This window comes from Panthera uncia, chromosome B4, assembly GCF_023721935.1.
Source record: "Panthera uncia isolate 11264 chromosome B4, Puncia_PCG_1.0, whole genome shotgun sequence".
NCBI classification, from domain to species: Eukaryota; Metazoa; Chordata; class Mammalia; order Carnivora; family Felidae; genus Panthera; species Panthera uncia.
The window spans coordinates 88,021,512-88,040,621 of NC_064809.1; the positions used below are offsets into that span (position 1 = coordinate 88,021,512).

The window sequence follows — 19,110 nt, forward strand, 5'->3', positions numbered from 1 at the left end:
AGCTGGGAGAGAAGGATGGCCTGTCACATGTTATTCTTCAGCTGGTTTGTAAGATGCCATGAGTACTAGTATTGCTGAAGTGGGAAAATAAGGTGTGTCCCTGGGAATAGGCAGTAGACTGGGGGGTAATCAAGAGATTGGGGGGTATAAAGTAATGAAATTCATTTGATAAGCAGTATATTAAAGTCATGTTACTTAAATTATAAGGGATTTAAAGTGCATTAGGATCTTCAGTCTCCTAGATGATTGATATGAAGCACATAATGAAATTCTTATCCTATTTCTCATTTGAAACTGTATCAAAGATGTGATTTGTTTAGACCAGAGCTGTCTAATAGAAATATACTACAAATATGGAGTAATTAAATCTTAAGTCACTACAGTCAATTAGAAGTAGCTGAGCAGTGGCAGAATGAAATCTCTCACCCGCCTGCCCTAGATAAATAGCCATGCTTGATAGCATAAAGGTATAAAGTGGTATAAAGGACTTCTTAGCAGCTTAAAGTAGAAAAGATATCCCTAAATTCTCACTCATTTCTTATTGGGAATATTCCTTTATATTCTTTTCACTAATTTCCTATTGTAAACTGCTTTGTATAGCCTTTCAAACTAGACATGTAGGAGGGAGGGATGGCCTTTAAAAAAATTTTTTTTTAATGTTTATTTATTTTTGAGACAGAGAGAGAGCATGAACGGGGAGGGTCAGAGGGAGAGAGGGAGACACAGAATCGAAAGCAGGCTCCAGGCTCTGAGCTGTCAGCACAGAGCCCGACATGGGGCTCGAACTCACGGACCATGAGTTCATGACCTCAGCCGAAGTTGGACGCTTAACCGACTGAGCCACCCAGGCGCCCCGCGATGGCCTTTTGATTCTGGCACATGACCGTCCCTGGAAATAAGGGGAAAGTTAGCTCCTCTTTAGGACAGTGAAAACAGAGTGACTAATAAAGCTTTTGTTGGCATAAGAAAAATTTTAAGGGTTTCAGTATCTTTTTGAGAAAGATTTTGGGGTGCTCTCATTCATCATGCTCTTTGAATTGTAAAAATCACCTCAATTCTTTTACAAGGTGCTATTTTATGGTAGGTTTATATTTAGCAACATCTCCTAATGAATTTGAATAAATTATTTGAATTACATTCAGATTACTAGAGAATGTTTGCTCACAAAGTCAAGTGGTTTACTTCCAAAAGGAAAGATGGGCAGTCCTTAATTTTTGAATGGGTTGTTTTCCAGATCATGTGTAAGATAGATGCTTGAACTTGGAAATATTTAACTACACTGTTGTTTAAAAAAATTTTTTTTAAATATTTATTTTTGAGAGACAGAGTGGGGAAGTGGCAGAGAGAGAGGGAGACATAGAATCTGAAGTAGGCTCTAGTCTCCGAGCTGTCAGCACAGAACCTGACACAAGGCTCAAACTCATGAATCACGAGATCATGACCTAAGCTGAAGTCAGATGCTTAACTGACTGAGCCACCCAGGTGCCCCTTAACAACACTGTTTTTAAGTTTAAGTTCCCAGGCTAGCCCATAGATGCTTATTTAAAATTGTATCCTGTTTTAGCACTAATATACTATTGGTTTAACTTTTGAGTCCTCGGTGCAGTGGGTCATGTTCTGTGGGAGTTGGATTAGGAAGCAGATTTATTTTTGGCTTTTTATGTTTTCTTCTACTTTTCCTTCTCTTAATTCTTGTTCTTATACTGGCCTAAGCTTCCTGCTATTTTGCTGTAATCTTGGCCAAACATCTAAGTGCTCAATACTTCAAATCTTTTTCTTTTTTTAAATTGAGAGATAATGGACATATTATATTAGTTTTAGCTTATACAACATAATGATTTTATATATGTATAATGATTACCACAGTAAATTTAATTAACACCCATCACCATACATAAGTTACAGTTTTTGTTGTTTTTGTTTTTTTTTTTTCTTGTGATGAGAAGTTTTAAAATCTACTGTTTTGGCAGCTTTCAAATATACAGTATAGTGAAGTTAACTATAGTCACCATGCTGTACATTACATCTCCAGAACTTTAATAATCTCTTTATAACTGGAAGTTTGCGTCTTTTGACCCCCTTTACCTGTTTTACACCCCCACCTAAATGAACCCCCGTCCCTGCCTCTTGCAACCACAAGTATGTTCTTTATACCTATGCCTTCAGTTTTTTTTAGATTCCATGTATAAGTGAGATCATACAGTATTCATCTTTTTATGACTTAACAGCATAATGCCATATAATAAAATAGGCCCTTGTATTGAGTGCTTGACAAGTATAAACGTTCAGTGTTCTTAAGCAGTTTTAACATTTTACAGATGAGGACTCCGTAACAGAGGATTAGGTTAATGACTGTCCAAGGTGGTAGTTCAGAGGAGTTAATTGAGTTATGTCTGTGGCTGATCCCAGCAGTGTGACCTGAGAGCTCATCCTCTAACCATTGTACTCTGCTGCATTCCTCTTTCACATACTCTCTCCTTTACCAAATTTCAACTCCTTTTATCCTCTCAGTTCAGCTACTTTTAGCCAAATGTTAGGGAAAGCCATTTGATTAAATTCATAATATTGTAGAATTCTGATTGTAAAATCATATGATTTTATGATAAAATTTGATAATGTGATTATCTTTCGTGAGAATTGAGCCAATATGGAATCAGAGCTTAGCCCCACCTCTCTAAATCATCCTTCTTCTTTGTATGTAGAATAGTTGGTGCCTACATTTTTCATTTAGAATTTATTTCAGTAATTCTTAACTTCTGGGCTGAGAACGTCTTGGGGGCTGTACCCATTACAAAGGGTTGTCCGAGGACCTAACAAATGATTTGCTCCTCTCATACTGTGTATTGTTTTCAATGGTATACCAATACTGCTGTGGTTAGAAAACAAAATATTTTTCTTCATAGAATTTTGTCATATTTTCTTAATAAGTGAGTGTTAAAAGTACTGTTGTGGGGATCTGAACATCTTGATGTAAATGAAGAGATCCTTTTACTTAAAAAATGAAGAACCTTGGGGCTTCTGGGTGGCTCAGTCAGTTAAGTGTCTGACTTTGGTTCAGGTCGTGATCTCACGGCTCGTGAGTTCGAGCCCTATGTCGGGCTCTGTGCTGACAGCTCTTGCAGCCTGGAGCCTGTTTGGGATTCTGTGCCTCCCTCTCTCTCTGCCCCTTCCCCACTCGTCTCTGTTTCTCTGTCTCTCAAAAATTAATAGACATTTAAAAACATGGAGAACTATTGCTTTTAAAGCTTGCTATAAGGAAATTATATATCCTGGTTATATTTTAGAATTTGTGTTTAAGACATTCATAATGAATGTCAAGGGATCAGTTGTCATGTTCAAATGACTGGCTAACTTACCAACTGGTAAAAACTCTAGTCTTTTCAAGATAATTGTACTTTTAATACAAGGTCTTTATTATCTCAGATTCTATCTGTGATAAATGAAAATTTTGGCGATTAGTAAAAAATGCAGGCATTATAAAAATTTTTGGCAGGGAGTTTTACCTTAGGGTCTTCATTTCCTCTCTTCTTAACTCACAGATTTTCTTGAGAACTTTGTCCTTTCTTCCCAGTAGCTCCAGGGTAGAGGCAAATTAAAAGCGGAGTAGTGGTCTATTGTGTTATTTTGTAATCTGAGTGCTGTTTATTTTTTATTTCTTGCTAGGGTTGGGAAAAGAAGAAAAAGCTAAGATTTATTAATCTCCTTGTGTCCCCACCAGTATCTCTATGCATAGTTACAAACATTCTGTTTTACATTAGGTTACTACAGTGCCCAAGAACACAAGTCATACATGTTGGAACTAGCATTCCTTGCTCTCGAGTTTTACCCCACTACCTTTTCAGTGTGAAGAGATACTTTCTGTTCATCTGAGACGTTAGATGTCAGTTGAAAATCTGATATGATTCCAACATCCACTGTGTTCGTTCATGTGGAAGCATGCATTTTATTCTTAAGGTTCTGTATATTCTTACCAACAAAAACAGTCTTATTTAGTCTAGTTTACCTCATGTCGTAACTGCTTACATTTTTATTTATTCAGTGGTTTTGTTTTGGACCTTATGATGACATACCCAAATACCTCTATTTCCCTGGTGACTTTTCATTTCTGTCTGTTTTTTTCCAGAGCCAAAAGTTAAGATGTAAGTTTTAAGCACATTGGTCATAAAGCCAATAATGGGGATTTTCTTTGCAGTTCCACATTCAGTTCATATGTTTGTTTTGATCATACTTTAATCTTTTGCTTTGTTTATACGTATAATGCCCTTTTCCTTTTTAACAGGTACACTTCTTGTCCCCATTAGAAAAATGAAACGAGAACCGTCGTTTAGATTTTTTTTTAGTACTATTCACCTTTTCATTGCACTGCAGCTTTTCTCTCTCCAGTTTTCTTGTCTGCACATTGCCTTCGTGAAACACAAAGCTAATTATCTGTAATCATTTACAGTGTGAAGACACAGTGCATTGTAATTGAGAATATAAACTGGAAGAGCTCTGGTGTGTAATTGGGAAATGCATGTTGCTTTATTGCATTGCACAGGGGATAGGTTGTTCAGTGTATCACGGATTCCTTTTGGATCTCTCAATTCTCATTTAGCAATATTGTTTCAGAACAGACCTTGTTATAATACAGTTACACTTGTATTCTTGGCAGTGTAAACCTTGAGGAAGTGTCATAGATAGTCTCTAGTGTGTAACAGTTAATGTTTAAAATCTCTTAATACAGTGAGCTGTCACCATGTTTAATAGATTACAGTATTGCATTAGCATAAATTCGTTTGGGTGCCAAGTTATCTGTTGCACAGATGCTTGGTATTATTTATAGGTTTGTATCCAACCTTTGTGGGTTGACTTGCTTTTATTTTTCTATTCACTTGTCACCATGCAATAGCATAATTCTTTAACTGGCATATGTGCAGAAGTGGTTTTCAAGAAGAGATCTGTGAAAGTACTGAAAAAGCAGATCACTCAAACTTTTGGACCTTGAGCAGTATAGTAAGATGGGCTGCTAGGATTTAAGTGGACATATCACTTTGTCTTTTTTTGAATGTGTTATATACTACCTTTCCTCCCAACATCAGTAAGGTACAGAAGTGTTTTTAGCTGACAAAGTTAGGTGGAGACAGCAGCCAATTGTTTCCCTCTGAAGTTTTGAGCCATTAAAACTTAGGGTGTGTGTGTGTGTGTGTGTGTGTGTGTGTGTGTGTGTGTGTTGTGGTGGGAAGAGGCTCATTATTAACTTTATATTTTATCTTAGAGTAAACTTTGAAATTTTCTTAAAGTGTAAAAGTCTTTTGGATAAACATTTTTGTTTGAATGGGAACTTCAGTTTTAGTAAGTTCTGATTCAGTAATCAATAATTCTGTCAAATCTTGAGTTATGGATGCTCTATTAAGATAGCAGAGCTCATTTTGGGAAGGAGTAGATTCTTAAAGTCTCTTAAATGTGTAGAATTTTGATATTTTTTTGATCTTCTAGTCATCTGGCTTTCAAATTTAGTAATAAATTGATTTTAGGTAAATAAAGTCAGTCTTATAAAATCACTGGTAAGTGAATTACCTCCAACTTAATAGTGAAGCATGTAAGAAAAGAATTTTGAATGTTTGTGAAACATTTACTCTTTAAAAATTACCAGACACAAGCTCCTATGGATATTTTTCTATATGCCAAGTTTCTGACATTATTTTAGTGAAAAAGATAAATGTATTTTGAAGTTGTATATGTAAAATACATGAACAAGGCAAGACCAAAAAAAACCTTTATATTACAATAACTTTTCTAGTTTTTTTGCAAAGGAAATTTTCAGTTTTTGATTTGTTAAAAATTTAGATTGAATTGGAAGGAAAAGAATGTTTTTCTTGTACAATATTTAAAATTAGGGTTTTTACCTGATGTGTCTGGGTATCAAAGTGATCTTTTGCCAGTTTTCTGATTGGATTTTAGCATCATCAGTAAATATTTTGTTTTAATACTTTTTCTCCCCTAGCATTTTGTTATGAAAACTTTCAAACAGGAAATTGAAAGAATTGATGCTGTGAACACACATGTATCCACACCTAGATTCTACTTTAGCATTTTCTGTATTTGCTTTGTTGTGTATCTTATCCATCACTCCGTCCATCCATCATTCTGTCTTTCAAAAACTGTATTTCAGAGTAAGTTAAAGACAGGATACTTTTTATCTTTACATATGTCATGCATATTATTGAGGGTGAGGTTCTTTTTTTTTTTTTTTAGGGTAAAATTCACATACAGTCAGATGTATCAGTCTTTAGTGTACCATCAGATGACTTTTGACAAATGCATCCAGCTGTGCAACTTGAATCCCTGCAGATAGAGACCACTGCCTTCACCTCCATGAGTTTACTCATATGCCACATCAATACTCTGTCACTGTTTTATTCGCCATAAAGTAGTTTTGTGTGTTGTAAAACTTCGTAAGTGGATTCATAGAATACTCTTTTGTGAGGCTTTTTTCAGCATATTTTTGAGGTTCATTGATGTTGCATTTTTCGATAGTTCAATCCCTTTTATTACTCTTGGTTTGTTTTAAGGCTCAAAAGTATTTTAGGCAAAAAATTTTTACCCCTTTCTGAACTCCTAAAGTACTTGATACTAAACTCTAAAGTTGTATTGAGTATGTTATATATCGTAGTTACTCGTTTATCTCCAGTAGTCCTTAAGCACTGTGTTCTCAGAACATGGTTTATAGAATACGCTCCATAAATACTTGTTGAGCAATCTGTGGTTAGAAGTCTTACTTACAGTTTTTGTTATAGAGATCTCAAACTTGAGGTACAGTTATAATGTGAAATTAGTGCTTGGATAAAGACGGACATCTCAATTACAGTCTGCTATCCCCCCCTCGCTGCCCCCCCGCCCGCCTCCCCCCAAGGAATCTTCATTTTTATGGTAGCAAATGTGAGATTTTCAAATGATGACAAGGTTGAAAGAGGCCATAATTGTTCTTTCAGAGATGAAGAATAAGAACCAACCAAATAATAAGGCCATTGCCAACTTAACTATAAGTTTTGTTCTTTTATTTTCTTGGGCACAGTATTTGTTTTTAGTACTTTGATATCCATATTTAAAACTCCTTTGATTTTATAAAATCATGGTGTATGTTCTGTTTTTCGTGAAGAATACTTCTTTGGTTTTTTTGTTTTTTGTTTTTTTTTTTTGGAAGGAGTGCACACTGTTGCCTCTCTTAAAGCAGGGCAAGTGAAAAGTTGAGAATCTTATAGGATCTGAAAAGTGGAGAAGCTTTTGAGGTTTTGCCCTCTTTCCTTTCTTCACTTGCTATCCCCATCTAGGTCTGTACCTCTGTAAATCCAGATGGATAGGTGGAGTTAAAATGGAAAGTTTATTTACGAGTAGAACAGGGGTGGTACAAGAGTTCACCTTAGGCAGGCTTCATAGTAGCCAGTTTTTGTCCATAAAACTTGGTTTTGCTTGCTGATGTAATGTCCATATTCATAGTAATATATTAAGTATACTTTATGTGAACTGTTCCTGTCTTTTGGAACAACTATATTTAATAGAGCTATGAAACAATTAGAGAACTCTCAGAGAACAAAAGGGCAATGTGCTATGTTGCAGAAGAATGTGCCGCCTTGTTCACCGTGTCCATTTTTAGATCGGTTTGGCTGATGGTGAGATGTAGAAGTTTGCCACACACACAGGTGCAGTGTTCTGCAGCTGTTGGAAACATTTGCCCCCCCCCCCATTTCCTTATATATAATTATGCTCTGTTTAAACCCCTAAAGCTAGAAGATGGGATTTGAGAGCTTGAATGTCTGTTTACAAAAAGGTACAACTCACAGAGATAATTGGTCATTTAGTTAGCTGAATTTAACTGTGCCTAGATGACTGGAAGTTTCCAAAGACTAAAACCTAGCCTTAAGGTCATAGAGTTTTAGAATTATAAGAGACTGTCTTTGAAAGTGCCTGTCTGCAGTTAGTGCTTTCCAGACTGAACTTTTTTTTTAATGTTTATTTTTTGAGGGAGGGAGAGGGAGAGGGAGAGGGAGAGGGAGAGGGAGAGGGAGGGAGAGAGAGAGAGAGAGAGAGAGAGAGAGAATGAATACGCGTGAGTGGGTAAGGGGCAGAAAGAGAGGGAGACACAGAATCTGAAGCAGGCTCAAGGCTCTGAGCTGTCAGCACAGAGCCCCACGCAGGGCTTGGACTCACGAACTGCGAGATCATGACCTGAGCTGAAATCAGACGCTTAACTGACCTGAGCCACCCAGGCGCCCCATACATAGTAGCTTTAATGAACAAAGTGTCATGGCGGCAGAGAGCAGGGGAGTGACCAGTGCTGCCCCTGGTGGACATGGGACACTTTATAGGTTGATATACTATGGAATGTCTTTGCCTGGACTACAGTTAGGGTACTTGGTTTTGAAAAGTTTTCCTTGTGTATTCTCTAACAGCGGTGTCTTTTCTTCATTCCCATTTGGGCATTTTTCATGCATTATATCATAAGGAGATTAAAGTTTAATAATTCCATATCTGAGAGTTCTAGAGAAGAATGCTTTCCTTAAACCAAAGAAAACAAATATTTTCTTTTCTGTAGTTGTTTTTTATATAATGAAAAGAATGTAGGCATTGGAGTCAGATGTAGGTTATGAATCTCTGCTTTTAAAACTGTTAACTGCAAGAAAGCATCCTAATCTCATAATGCATCTGTATTTCTGTACATAAAAATGGGAGTAATACCTGCTTTAAAATAGTGGTGAAAGTTACCTCCTGCGTACATGGCATCAGTATTCCTGAATCTACTAAGAGTTCAATAAATATAATTTCCTTTTTATTCAAAGAAGAAGGTTGCAGAGTAATCAGGATTATAGTGCCTACTACTCTGGCATTGGTGAAGCTGTTATTCTTGGAGACTTCAGTATGCCTTCAAGCTGCTATTTGTTCAGTATATATTTAGCATCAAATATCCTCAAGGCATTGAGATAGGTAAAGATTTTGCTGTCTTGTTGGGGGAGGAAATAGTTATTTATTTATTTTGAGAGAGACAGAGAGGGCAAGCAAGGGAGGGCCGGGACAGAGGATCCAAAGTGGGCTCTGTGCTGACACCAGAGAGCCCGATGTGGGGCTCCAACTCACAAACCGCGAGATCATGACCTGAGCTGAAGTTGGACGCTTAACTGACTGAGCACCCCAGGTGCCCCAACAAATAGTTAAATCATAATATAAGTTAGCAAAGATACTGAAGTAAATACAGAGGGGTTCTGAAAAGGGGAAGGTCACAGTGAACTGCAGTGAACTGCAGCGGTTAGGCATCTTTTATGACTATAGCAGAGCTGCACACGGGACCTTGAAGACAGAATAAGCAGAAGGAAGAAGACCAGAAAGATCAAAGGCTCAATGTCTTCCTGGCAGAACTGTTTTTCAGCTTTATTGAATTATGGTTGACATATAACTGTGTAAGTTTCAGGTGTATAGCGTGTTGACTTGATACATTATGTATTTGCAAAAATGATTACCACCATAGCATTAGCTAACACCTCCATCCTGTCACATAATTACCATTTTTTATGTGTGTGGAAAACATTCGAGATCTACTCTCTTAGCAACTTGCAGTGTTACTAGCTATAATCACCATGCTGTACATTAGATCCCCAGAACTTGTTAATCGTATAACTAGTCATTTATGTCCTTTGACCAATAGCTTCTTGTTTCTCCTGCTGCCCAGCCCCTGGTCACCACTACTCTACTCTGGTTTTCTGGGTCTGACTTTTTCAAATTCCACATGTAAGTGATCTCCCCCAGTATTTGTCTTTCTCTGTCAGACTTTATTTCACTTAGCGTCGTGCCATGAAGGATCCATCCGTGCCACAAGTATCAGGATATCCTTCTTTCTCTTGGCTGAATAACATTCCACTGTATGTATGTATGTATGTGTTTGCCGCGTCTTCTTTATCCACTTATCTGTTGATGAACAGTTCGGTTGTTTCCATGTCTTGGCTGTTATGAACAATGCTGCAGTGAACATGGGGTGCAGACATCTTTTTAAGATCCTGTTTCATTTCCTTTGGTTATATATACCCAGAAGTGGGATTAGCTGGATCATATGATGGTTCTATTTTCAATTTTTTGAGGAACCTCCATACTGTTTTCCAGAGCAGCTGCAATAATTTACATCCCGCCAACAGTGCACAGGGTCCCTTTTCTCCACACCCTCTTCAGTACTTGTTATCTCATCTTTTTTGAAAGTAGCCATTCGAACAGATGTGAGGTGATACCTCACTGTGATTTTGGTTTGCATTTCCCTGATGATGAGTGATGTTGAGAACCTTTTCATGTCCCTGTTGGTTATTTGTATGTCTGTAGAAAAATGTCTATTCAGTTCCTCCTGGCAGAATATTTTTGTATACAGATTGATAATTGATGGTAGTTTCAGGTACTCAGAACAGAAAAATGTCGAAGCTGACTGAAATTGGCTGTGCTGATCCAGAGAAGGCAGGAGGAAAGTGTCCTGAATGTGCCACTTCCGCAGTTTTCCTGAGGCGTGAACGGCAGATCATTTCTTTTCTAAATGCTTAGGATTTTTAAACTTACTTGAGAGTGGCCCACCTCTTATTGTATGTACTTTTTCTTTTTCTTTTTTTTTTTTTTTTACAAGTACGTCTTATGCATTTTTTTTAACGTTTATTTATTTTTGAGACAGAGAGAGACAGAGCATGAACGGGGGAGGGGCAGAGAGAGAGGGAGACACAGAATCCGAAGCAGGCTCCAGGCTCTGAGCCGTCAGCCCAGAGCCCAACGCGGGGCTCGAACTTACGGACCGTGAGATCGTGACCTGAGCCGAAGTCGGATGCTCAACCGACTGAGCCACCCAGGTGCCCCTGTACTTTTCTTTTTAAAACATAAGCCAGATAAAATGCTTCTAGTTCTGTGAGGTTTCTTGCTCAGAGTAATATTAAAAGTCTCCAAGGCCCTACATTATCTGTAGCTATTGGCTCCCTCAAGTAAACTTACCTTTTTGACTTCATTTCTTGCTGTTTGCCCTCTCCACTCTGTTCCATTTCTGGGAATAATATGGTGGGCATGCTACCACTTCCAAGCCTGTACACTTGTTATTCTTTCTGTCTGTAAACTTCTTCCTTCAGGTGTCCACATGGCTTGTTCCCTGTGCTCCTTCGGGTTTCCCTCCAAAGGCATTCTTCTGAGTATGGCCTTCTCTGACCATCTGCTTTAATACTGCTTTCCTCCCCACGCGTTAACCACCTCTCTCCTGTGTTTTACCTGCAGAGCGCTTAGAACCATTTGCCATACTGTATTTTTAAAATGTGTCTGTTCATTGTCTTTTCTAACATAAGCTCCTTGAGGGCAGGGATTTTTAAAATTTTATTTACTGTTACATTTCCAGTGCCTAGCACAAAATACTTAATAATTATTAAATGAAAAAACTTTTTCTTTTTGAGTTTGTGGAGGAACTTTGGGCACCGCAGACTTTTCTTCTTTTTACTGGCATTGAGTGACCAAACTGGAGCCTTTCTGAGGACAATATCAATTTATTTGATCAACATTAAACATATAGTTTGTGAGTACTTTTATAGATTGATACACTTCATTTTTTCCTTTTTACCTGGGCATTCGTAATGGTTAATGAATTTGATCTCAGTGTAAGAGAATGAAAAAAAGTTAATGGGAAGGATCAGTAAAACTAATAACATTTTTGGGATTGATGCGAGACGAAGGTTTGGAGAATCAGAGTCAACAATGTGTCTAAGTAAATAGAAAAGTATCACAAAGTTAGAATTATTTCCTTGAAGCAAAATGTGATAGGAAATCATTGGACAATTTTGAAGGATCTTGTAAGTATAATTAAAGAAACGTTGGGCGCCTGGGTGGCGCAGTCGGTTAAGCGTCCGACTTCAGCCAGGTCACAATCTCGCGGTCCGTGAGTTCGAGCCCCGCGTCAGGCTCTGGGCTGATGGCTCGGAGCCTGGAGCCTGTTTCCGATTCTGTGTCTCCCTCTCTCTCTGCCCCTCCCCCGTTCATGCTCTGTCTCTCTCTGTCCCAAAAATAAATAAAAAACGTTGAAAAAAAAAAAAAAAAAGAAACGTTTCTAGGAATTTGATTTTTACAATCATTGGGGTAGTTTAAAGGAATGAGAAGTGAAAGTCTTAAGAAAAGTTTGGTGTATTTGAGGTTTGAAACAATCTGGACAAGAACATTGAAGGAGACATGGTGAAACCAGGAAGGTTTGAGAAAAAAACCTCAGAAGTTTTTCTCAGAAGTTTTTCTCAACCTCAGAAGTTGAGAAAAAAACCTCAGTTAAGAGAAGCTATTGGGGGTGTAGGGTATAAAGGACAGTACTAGGTCTAAAATGACTTCAAGGTTGTGCTGTTTAGGGGATAGAAGTGGAAAGTTTGAAATATCGGTGAGGTATTATCACTGCTTTAGGAAAAGAGATAAGAATTTATCTCTCAGGTCCATGCCTGGAAAAGAGGCTTGAAAATGAGGTGGCTTTTTTTGTTTTTTTGTTTTTTTTGGGGGGGTGTGGGATGCTTTTGGAATATGGTTTCTTCTCTATAAATGCCCAATTGGTGGGATCAGGGAGGAGTATTTTCACTAAAGGTGACGTGGCAATATGTGTTGTTTCCGTTAAACATTGTAGGTAATTTGGATGAGATAAAAGATACTAACACATGGTGTTAGAAATACTGAAGAAAAGTTAGATATATAAAGATGCTGCTTTTAGGGGCACCTGGCTGGCTCAGTTGGTAGAGCAGGAGACTCTTGATTTCAGGGTCGTGAGTTTGAGCTCTGCATTGGGTGCAGAGATTATTTAAAAATAAAGAAAAATCTTTTAATAAAAAGATGCTGCTTTTAGAAATGAGGGCTTTTGGTTTTTTAGAATTGCTGTTTTTAGATGAAGTTTCCTTCTAAAGCTTAATCTCAAGGCTACTTTTTACTTCTTATTGATTTAATAGGTCTGTTAATAGGTGATAGTTGTGGTTCTAGGTAGTTTTGCTGTAAGCATCTTTGCTGCAAGTGTTTTAATGACAAAATAATTTTGCCATAAAAGGTAAATAACTGGTTGACAGTTTGGTTTCATCCAACTGGTTGACAGTTTCATTTCTCCATTGACTAAGTAGTCCCATTTTTATATTATATAAATCTTAGCCCTCATCATAGTCTGTACAGTGGTGCAGAGCTTTGAACCCATGTTTCCCATAAACTTTGGAATGTCTATCAGTGGATATGTGACAATGTGCCAGGAACAAACAACAGTGTAGAAGTGTGTTTCACAACACGATATGAAGCTTATTTACAAATATGCATCCTAGTATTTATGAACTGGTCCCTATCTTAATGAAGGAAGATATTTTAGTGTTAAAAGTGCGAAGCCTAGTGAGGGACAAGCAAAAAACTGTATAATACTATGAACAAAAGACTTTGAAGACAAGTGCTTAGGTATAATCCACAAAATAAAATCAGTTATTGGCACAATATTCCCGTGAATGTATGCTACATTTTGATGTATTCAAATATTTTTTATTTCATAATAAAGTCTTGTTGACTTTGTTATTCATCTTACATATTTCATTATGTCCTTTTTGACGAATGCCCCTCTTTTATTTTTTGTGATTTTATAGCCAATTAGTTATGCTGCAAAAATGCTGGTGGTTGTCATAGGAAATTGGGGAAAAATTTTCTTAACATAAGGTGTGTAGGATGGAAAGTATATTACTGGCTTTTAAGATACACTGTTGGGTATCTCAGCCCATTAACCGAGAGGCAGAAATCTAGAAGGATGCAAAGGGCAGAGCAGTGCTTTCAACAGAATTATTGTTCTGCTCTGTAGCTTTCTCTTTGTTATCCTGTCCCCCTTCCTTCCCAGAACTTACCCTTCTCCAGCCTCCTGCAGTGTTAACACACAGATTAGAATAAAGAAGGATGAATGTAACCTAGATAGCACAACCAGCACTTTTTGAGCACCAACTGTATGCCCAGTACTGTGCTTGGCTCCAGGCAAACAAATAGTGTCACGTGATGCCTGTCGTGAGAAATTCACAGTAGGACAGTCCAGGGGGAGAACATCCACAGTCTGCTTCATGGAGATACTTGAAGAGCTAGTTTTCCATTTAATAATCTTGACAAAAAGGATTTCGTGTACAGTCAAAAGAAAAAAAAAAGGCTATCTTCATGACTTTTCTTCAGACATTAAAACCTGTTTTTAGAACTGTGTGTTTTAATTTTTTTAGGGTTATTCTTCTTATACAGAGCAAATAAAATACTTGACCTTTTAGTATTGTGTGATCAGTTTAAGTAGATCAAGAAGGCAATTTTTTTGGTAGTATATTGAACTAAATACAACTTCATTTTAAATTGTTCAGATTTTACATTAATAAAAATTGTTATTAAAAAGTATCTTTTTAGTCTAAGCGTGTTCTGATTCATAACACTTTATTTAATCTTTAAGCTGTATTATTTCTTCTTCCTAGCCCCCTATTGAGTAATTTGATCTTTTATCATTCAAAATTTTTTCTTTTCTAGCATTAAAACCCTGTTACTCTTTAGGAAGTGTCTACAAAATCCCTTTAGATGATTGTAAGATATACTTTTCCTTGCTTTTTTATTGTACCTTGTTAAACTGGCCTCACACATGAACTTTCTTAGAATCAGGCAGTTCCTGGTTCCTATGGGACTTCCTGTTTTCTCAAATAAAAATAGAAAAGCACCTCAGAAAGGAAACCTGGTCAGTGTGAACTACTTTGTAGGCTAGTTAGTCTTAGTTGTGACCTGGATTATAGAGATCCAGGTATCTGAAAGCTTTGAGTATTTTTGCATGTAATTTGCAAATAGATGTTACAAAGGAGATTCTAAATAATAACCATGAGAGATGTTTAGCCATAAACTTGTTTGTATCTTTTTTAGGAGAGGTGGGTGTAGGGAAGTTGGATGCAAAGTGCTAAATCCTTTTTATAATATTTATTGGAAAGGTAAAGTTGTTTGATATTGAGACATTTCTTAGCTACTTTGTATATTTGTTTCTTGTCACCTTTCCAGATGTTAGCAAGGATTAGGGAGGGTTTTTTTGTTTTTGTTTTTTGTTTGTTTGTTTTACCATTGGAAGTCAGAATTCTGAAAGAATTGTTTAGTTTTAAAGCATTGTAGATTTCCTTAAGTAGCAACTGCTTTTAATCTATATTTTGAAGAGAAATCAAGTTTGGTGGTGGAAACAATGTAGTCAGTAACAGTAACAGGTAACATGTATTAAATGCTTGATACTAGGCCAGTCATGTTATCTAGTTTATCTCATTTAATCCTCACAACAACTACACAAGGTAGGAATCATTGTTACATCCTTTCTGTAACAGTGAGGAAACTACAACTTAGAGTAGCCAAGTAGATGTTAGTTCACGCTCATGTTGCTAGTAAGTGATGGAACTGGGACTCGAACCCAGGCACTTAGACACCAGAGCACTGCTCTCAGTTATTACAGAGAAAACCACAGATTCAAAGTAAGAATGGAAAACATAGCAAGTCTCAAAAATCACTACCCTAACCTTCATTATCATCAGTGTGTTTACATTCAGTTTTAGCAGAGTACATGCTGGCATTTCAGAGAGCTTGTTTAGGGGGATTCTTATTCTCATTCTCAAATGATGCTAATAGTTCTCTCTTTTTCTTTCCTTGATAGTAAAAAATCCCTTTGATGAAACATTTGGAAACATACAAGTAAGTAGAAGAAGATCATAATATTGGTTTTTGTCTCATGTTTTATATGATAAAAGTATTAGGACAACTGTCAACTAAAAATGTTAATTTTAAAACTTCTCTTAAACTGAAACAATAAATTTTCTTATTTTGAGTATTCTTTAAGGATAATATGGTTAAATCTGAAACAGGTTTTCTCCTAAGAGCAGAATTGTTTATCACTTTAAGGTAATAGCCAACTGCCACGTAAAATGGCATTGGCGCATTATCTAGGGATCTGGTTTTAACCTTTAGAAGTATTTCTGTTCAAGTTGCTGGATATTCTGACAATTTTTGTCCTCTTTGCCCTCATCTTGTCTCTCTGGATCTTTTGCTCATAGGCATGCCTATTCAACCATCAGGAAGGCAAAAGATTTAGAAAGACACATGTTTCTTAGGCTACCTATTTATGATTTCCTTTTCTTTTTTAAAGGATCTGTAATGTTAATTTTAACCTAAATTTTAGTCACATGAAAATATTTTTCACTTACCATCATTACAGGCACCTTAAAGATTAAGGTATTTGAGCTCATATTATAATGCACAGTTAGTTATTAATTTATGGTGGGAACTGACTAATGTAGACCTGCATATAAAACATTGTTTGTTGTGCTGAAGGATGTGTAATAATGTATAATCAAATCCATAAAATATTACTGTAGATTGTTAGAGTGAGACTTTGTAGTGATTATTTTTAGTAATATTCTTTTGTGGTGATACTTGTTTTAAAACAGGTTGACTTTGTCAGTTATCGTATTAAGTATGCTGCTGTTGGCATCATCATTTAAATGCGTGTAATATACTCACTGAATGTTAGAAATACAGGACTTTATTTTCTTCTGTATAATTTTCCCCATGGGAGGAACTGAAGTTCTGAACCTCTAAATAATAGTAATAACTGTAATGAAGATAATGGCAGTTCACTTATATTAAGTGCTTATTCTGTGCCAGGCACCATGCTAAGTGTGTAAAATCATTATCATCATTTAATCAGAGGCTTGATACAAACAATTGGAAATTTCCTTGAGGAGAAAGTTGGCTGAGGGTAGAAGAGGGAACTTATGTAAAGGTGATGATATACGAGAGAATTTGGGAGAGTTGCCCTACAGTTTGATTTTTTGCCACTCAAGAATGAGAATTTTGCTTCAAAGAATGGTATGGGTTACTAAAACAATCTGGACCTTACCAAAACAAACAATGGAAGGTTAGCTATTTCAAATTAAAGTATAAAATCATTTTTGTTTAATGAAAGGTTGCTTGAAAGCTTACTTTAAATATGGATTTATTTGTAGATCTTTAACTTGCTGTCAGGGTGATTAGGAAAGCCAGTGTGAGACATCTTTCAAGCTGAATGTTAGGAGACCACTGGAAAAGCAGTCAGAATGGAAGAAGACTATAATGAAACTATAAGTCAATATAAGTTTCTGTAAGAACGTAACTTTAAAATTCGATTTACATATTTTTCAGATTTATTTCTAGTTTAGCACATTGGTGCTAAAGATAGTTGAGCCAGAGCCTTTCTATTTCTTCCTCAAAATTGATGTGTTCACATTAATAACATTACATAAAAACTATTTAGATGATAATTGAGTTGATCATGCACTTGAGACCCTTGTAATATATAGATGGTCATTTTGAATAAATTGCCACTGGAGAAATAATTTTTGAAAAAATTACAGTTTAGCCTTTTGGGTGCTTAAATTTTCTATGAGAATGCTAAAGAAACAGCATGTATGTATGTTTTCTTATGGGATTCAGTTACATCTGATTAGGTTTTGTTATTTCTTCTACTTATCTAGTCCAGTGTTAATATCTGTGAATCAAAAAATGAAGTTTATTTCCAGGCCTCTGATGTTCATTAAAGATGTAATCAATCACAGAGGACAAGTGTCAAGTTTTTGGATTTAGTTTTGTTTTTGAAAGGGGAGAGAGATTGGGCGTGATCAGGACATATGAAAGAAAAGGAAATTGGTCTCTTTTCCAGATAAGGGAGGAAATAAACTTTAAAACTTTTAACTACTTTAATCCCAAAGCTTAATCAGATTTACCTTGGTTTCATGTATCGAGTCCACAGCTAGCTGTACTATCATTAGAACTCTTTCTCATTATATTGAATATTATATTATAATATTGAATTATATTTATTATAATTGAATATATTCATTGAATATATTTATTAAATTATTATATTGAATATATTATATTATTATAATTATATTAAATTGAATATATTATGTTGAATATATTTATTAAATTATATTGAATTATTATATTGAATATATTTATTAAAAATTATTTTGTGGCTTAATGTGTCACAAATGCATACCTTTCAGAATCTTGGATTTCAGCCCCAGCAATTATTTCTTGATGGCCAATTCTTACAGTGTGGATTTTTAGGCTTTTACAAAGACAAGGTCTAGCCTGATTCAGAATTTGGTTGAGATAGAATTGAGGGGGAAAAAAGCTAAGGTTTGGAAGGCAAGTAGTCAGCTGAAGGAATGTCACTTAATCTCTACCAACCATCTTCCATAAAACCAGGGACTCGGTGGAGCCTTCAATGAGCTTTCTTCTTCCTAGTATCCATGATGAAAGCTGCATTGACAAAGACATACCACTCATAGTGTACAAACTTGTCTTTCTGTCCCTGAAAATAAAGTATGAAAATAAATGGGTGAAGTTGCATGTTGTTAGGCATATAAATGTTACTTTCCCAGCCTTTTATATCCTGGTCTTATATTTATAAGTATTACTGTTTTGTTTGACACATCAAGAAGAAAGGAAATAATAAAGATACAGCCAGCCCCCTCAGGAATCATGAATTTATTTCAGATAGTGTGATAAGCTTACCCCTCTTCTAACTTATACTCCCCCATTGCTTGTGTTGGTCCCCCTTAATTGTGATTGCTTTTAAACTGGGGGTCTCACTGCCTTAGACTTCTTGGCAGGGTGCTTAGACATTGCAGTCGTCTCCTCTCTCGTTTCCTTTCATATGTTCAGAGTACTATTTCTGATATACAAGTCTGTTTTACTTTCCCTCTTCTAAATTTTTAGAATGAAGTCAAACTCTTAGTTTTGGACCCTAGCAGTTGACTCCAAACTATTTTTCCAGGAGTGTGCTGAATCAAAGTAGGCTACTAGTTACGTAAGAAACATAACCGGTGCCTTTATGCCTTTGCTCATGGTGTTTCTTCTTAGGATGCTAGTCAATTCTGTTCTTACTGTGAAGCCCAACTCAAATAGTCTCTCTTCATAAATGGATCTTCCCTTCTCCCCCTCTTCTGTATTCACATCATATTTTGTTTGCAGCTTTAACACTTAAGTATGTTTTTTTGCCCTTGAGAACAGGAACCATCTTGTATCACTGGGCCTCTTGCTTTGCTGAGAATAGTTCTT

At 36.3% G+C, this 19,110-nt stretch overlaps 1 protein-coding gene across 2 annotated transcripts in view; it reads left to right on the forward strand.

Annotated features, from left to right (window-relative positions):
• Window positions 1-19,110, forward strand: part of LEMD3 (LEM domain containing 3) — a 67,674-nt gene that overhangs the window by 14,255 nt on the left and 34,309 nt on the right. For both annotated transcript variants that reach the window (XM_049625914.1, XM_049625913.1), the window contains exon 2: window positions 15,662-15,699. In XM_049625914.1, the coding sequence (XP_049481871.1) occupies window positions 15,662-15,699 (38 nt within the window). The remainder of the gene's footprint in view (window positions 1-15,661; window positions 15,700-19,110) is intronic.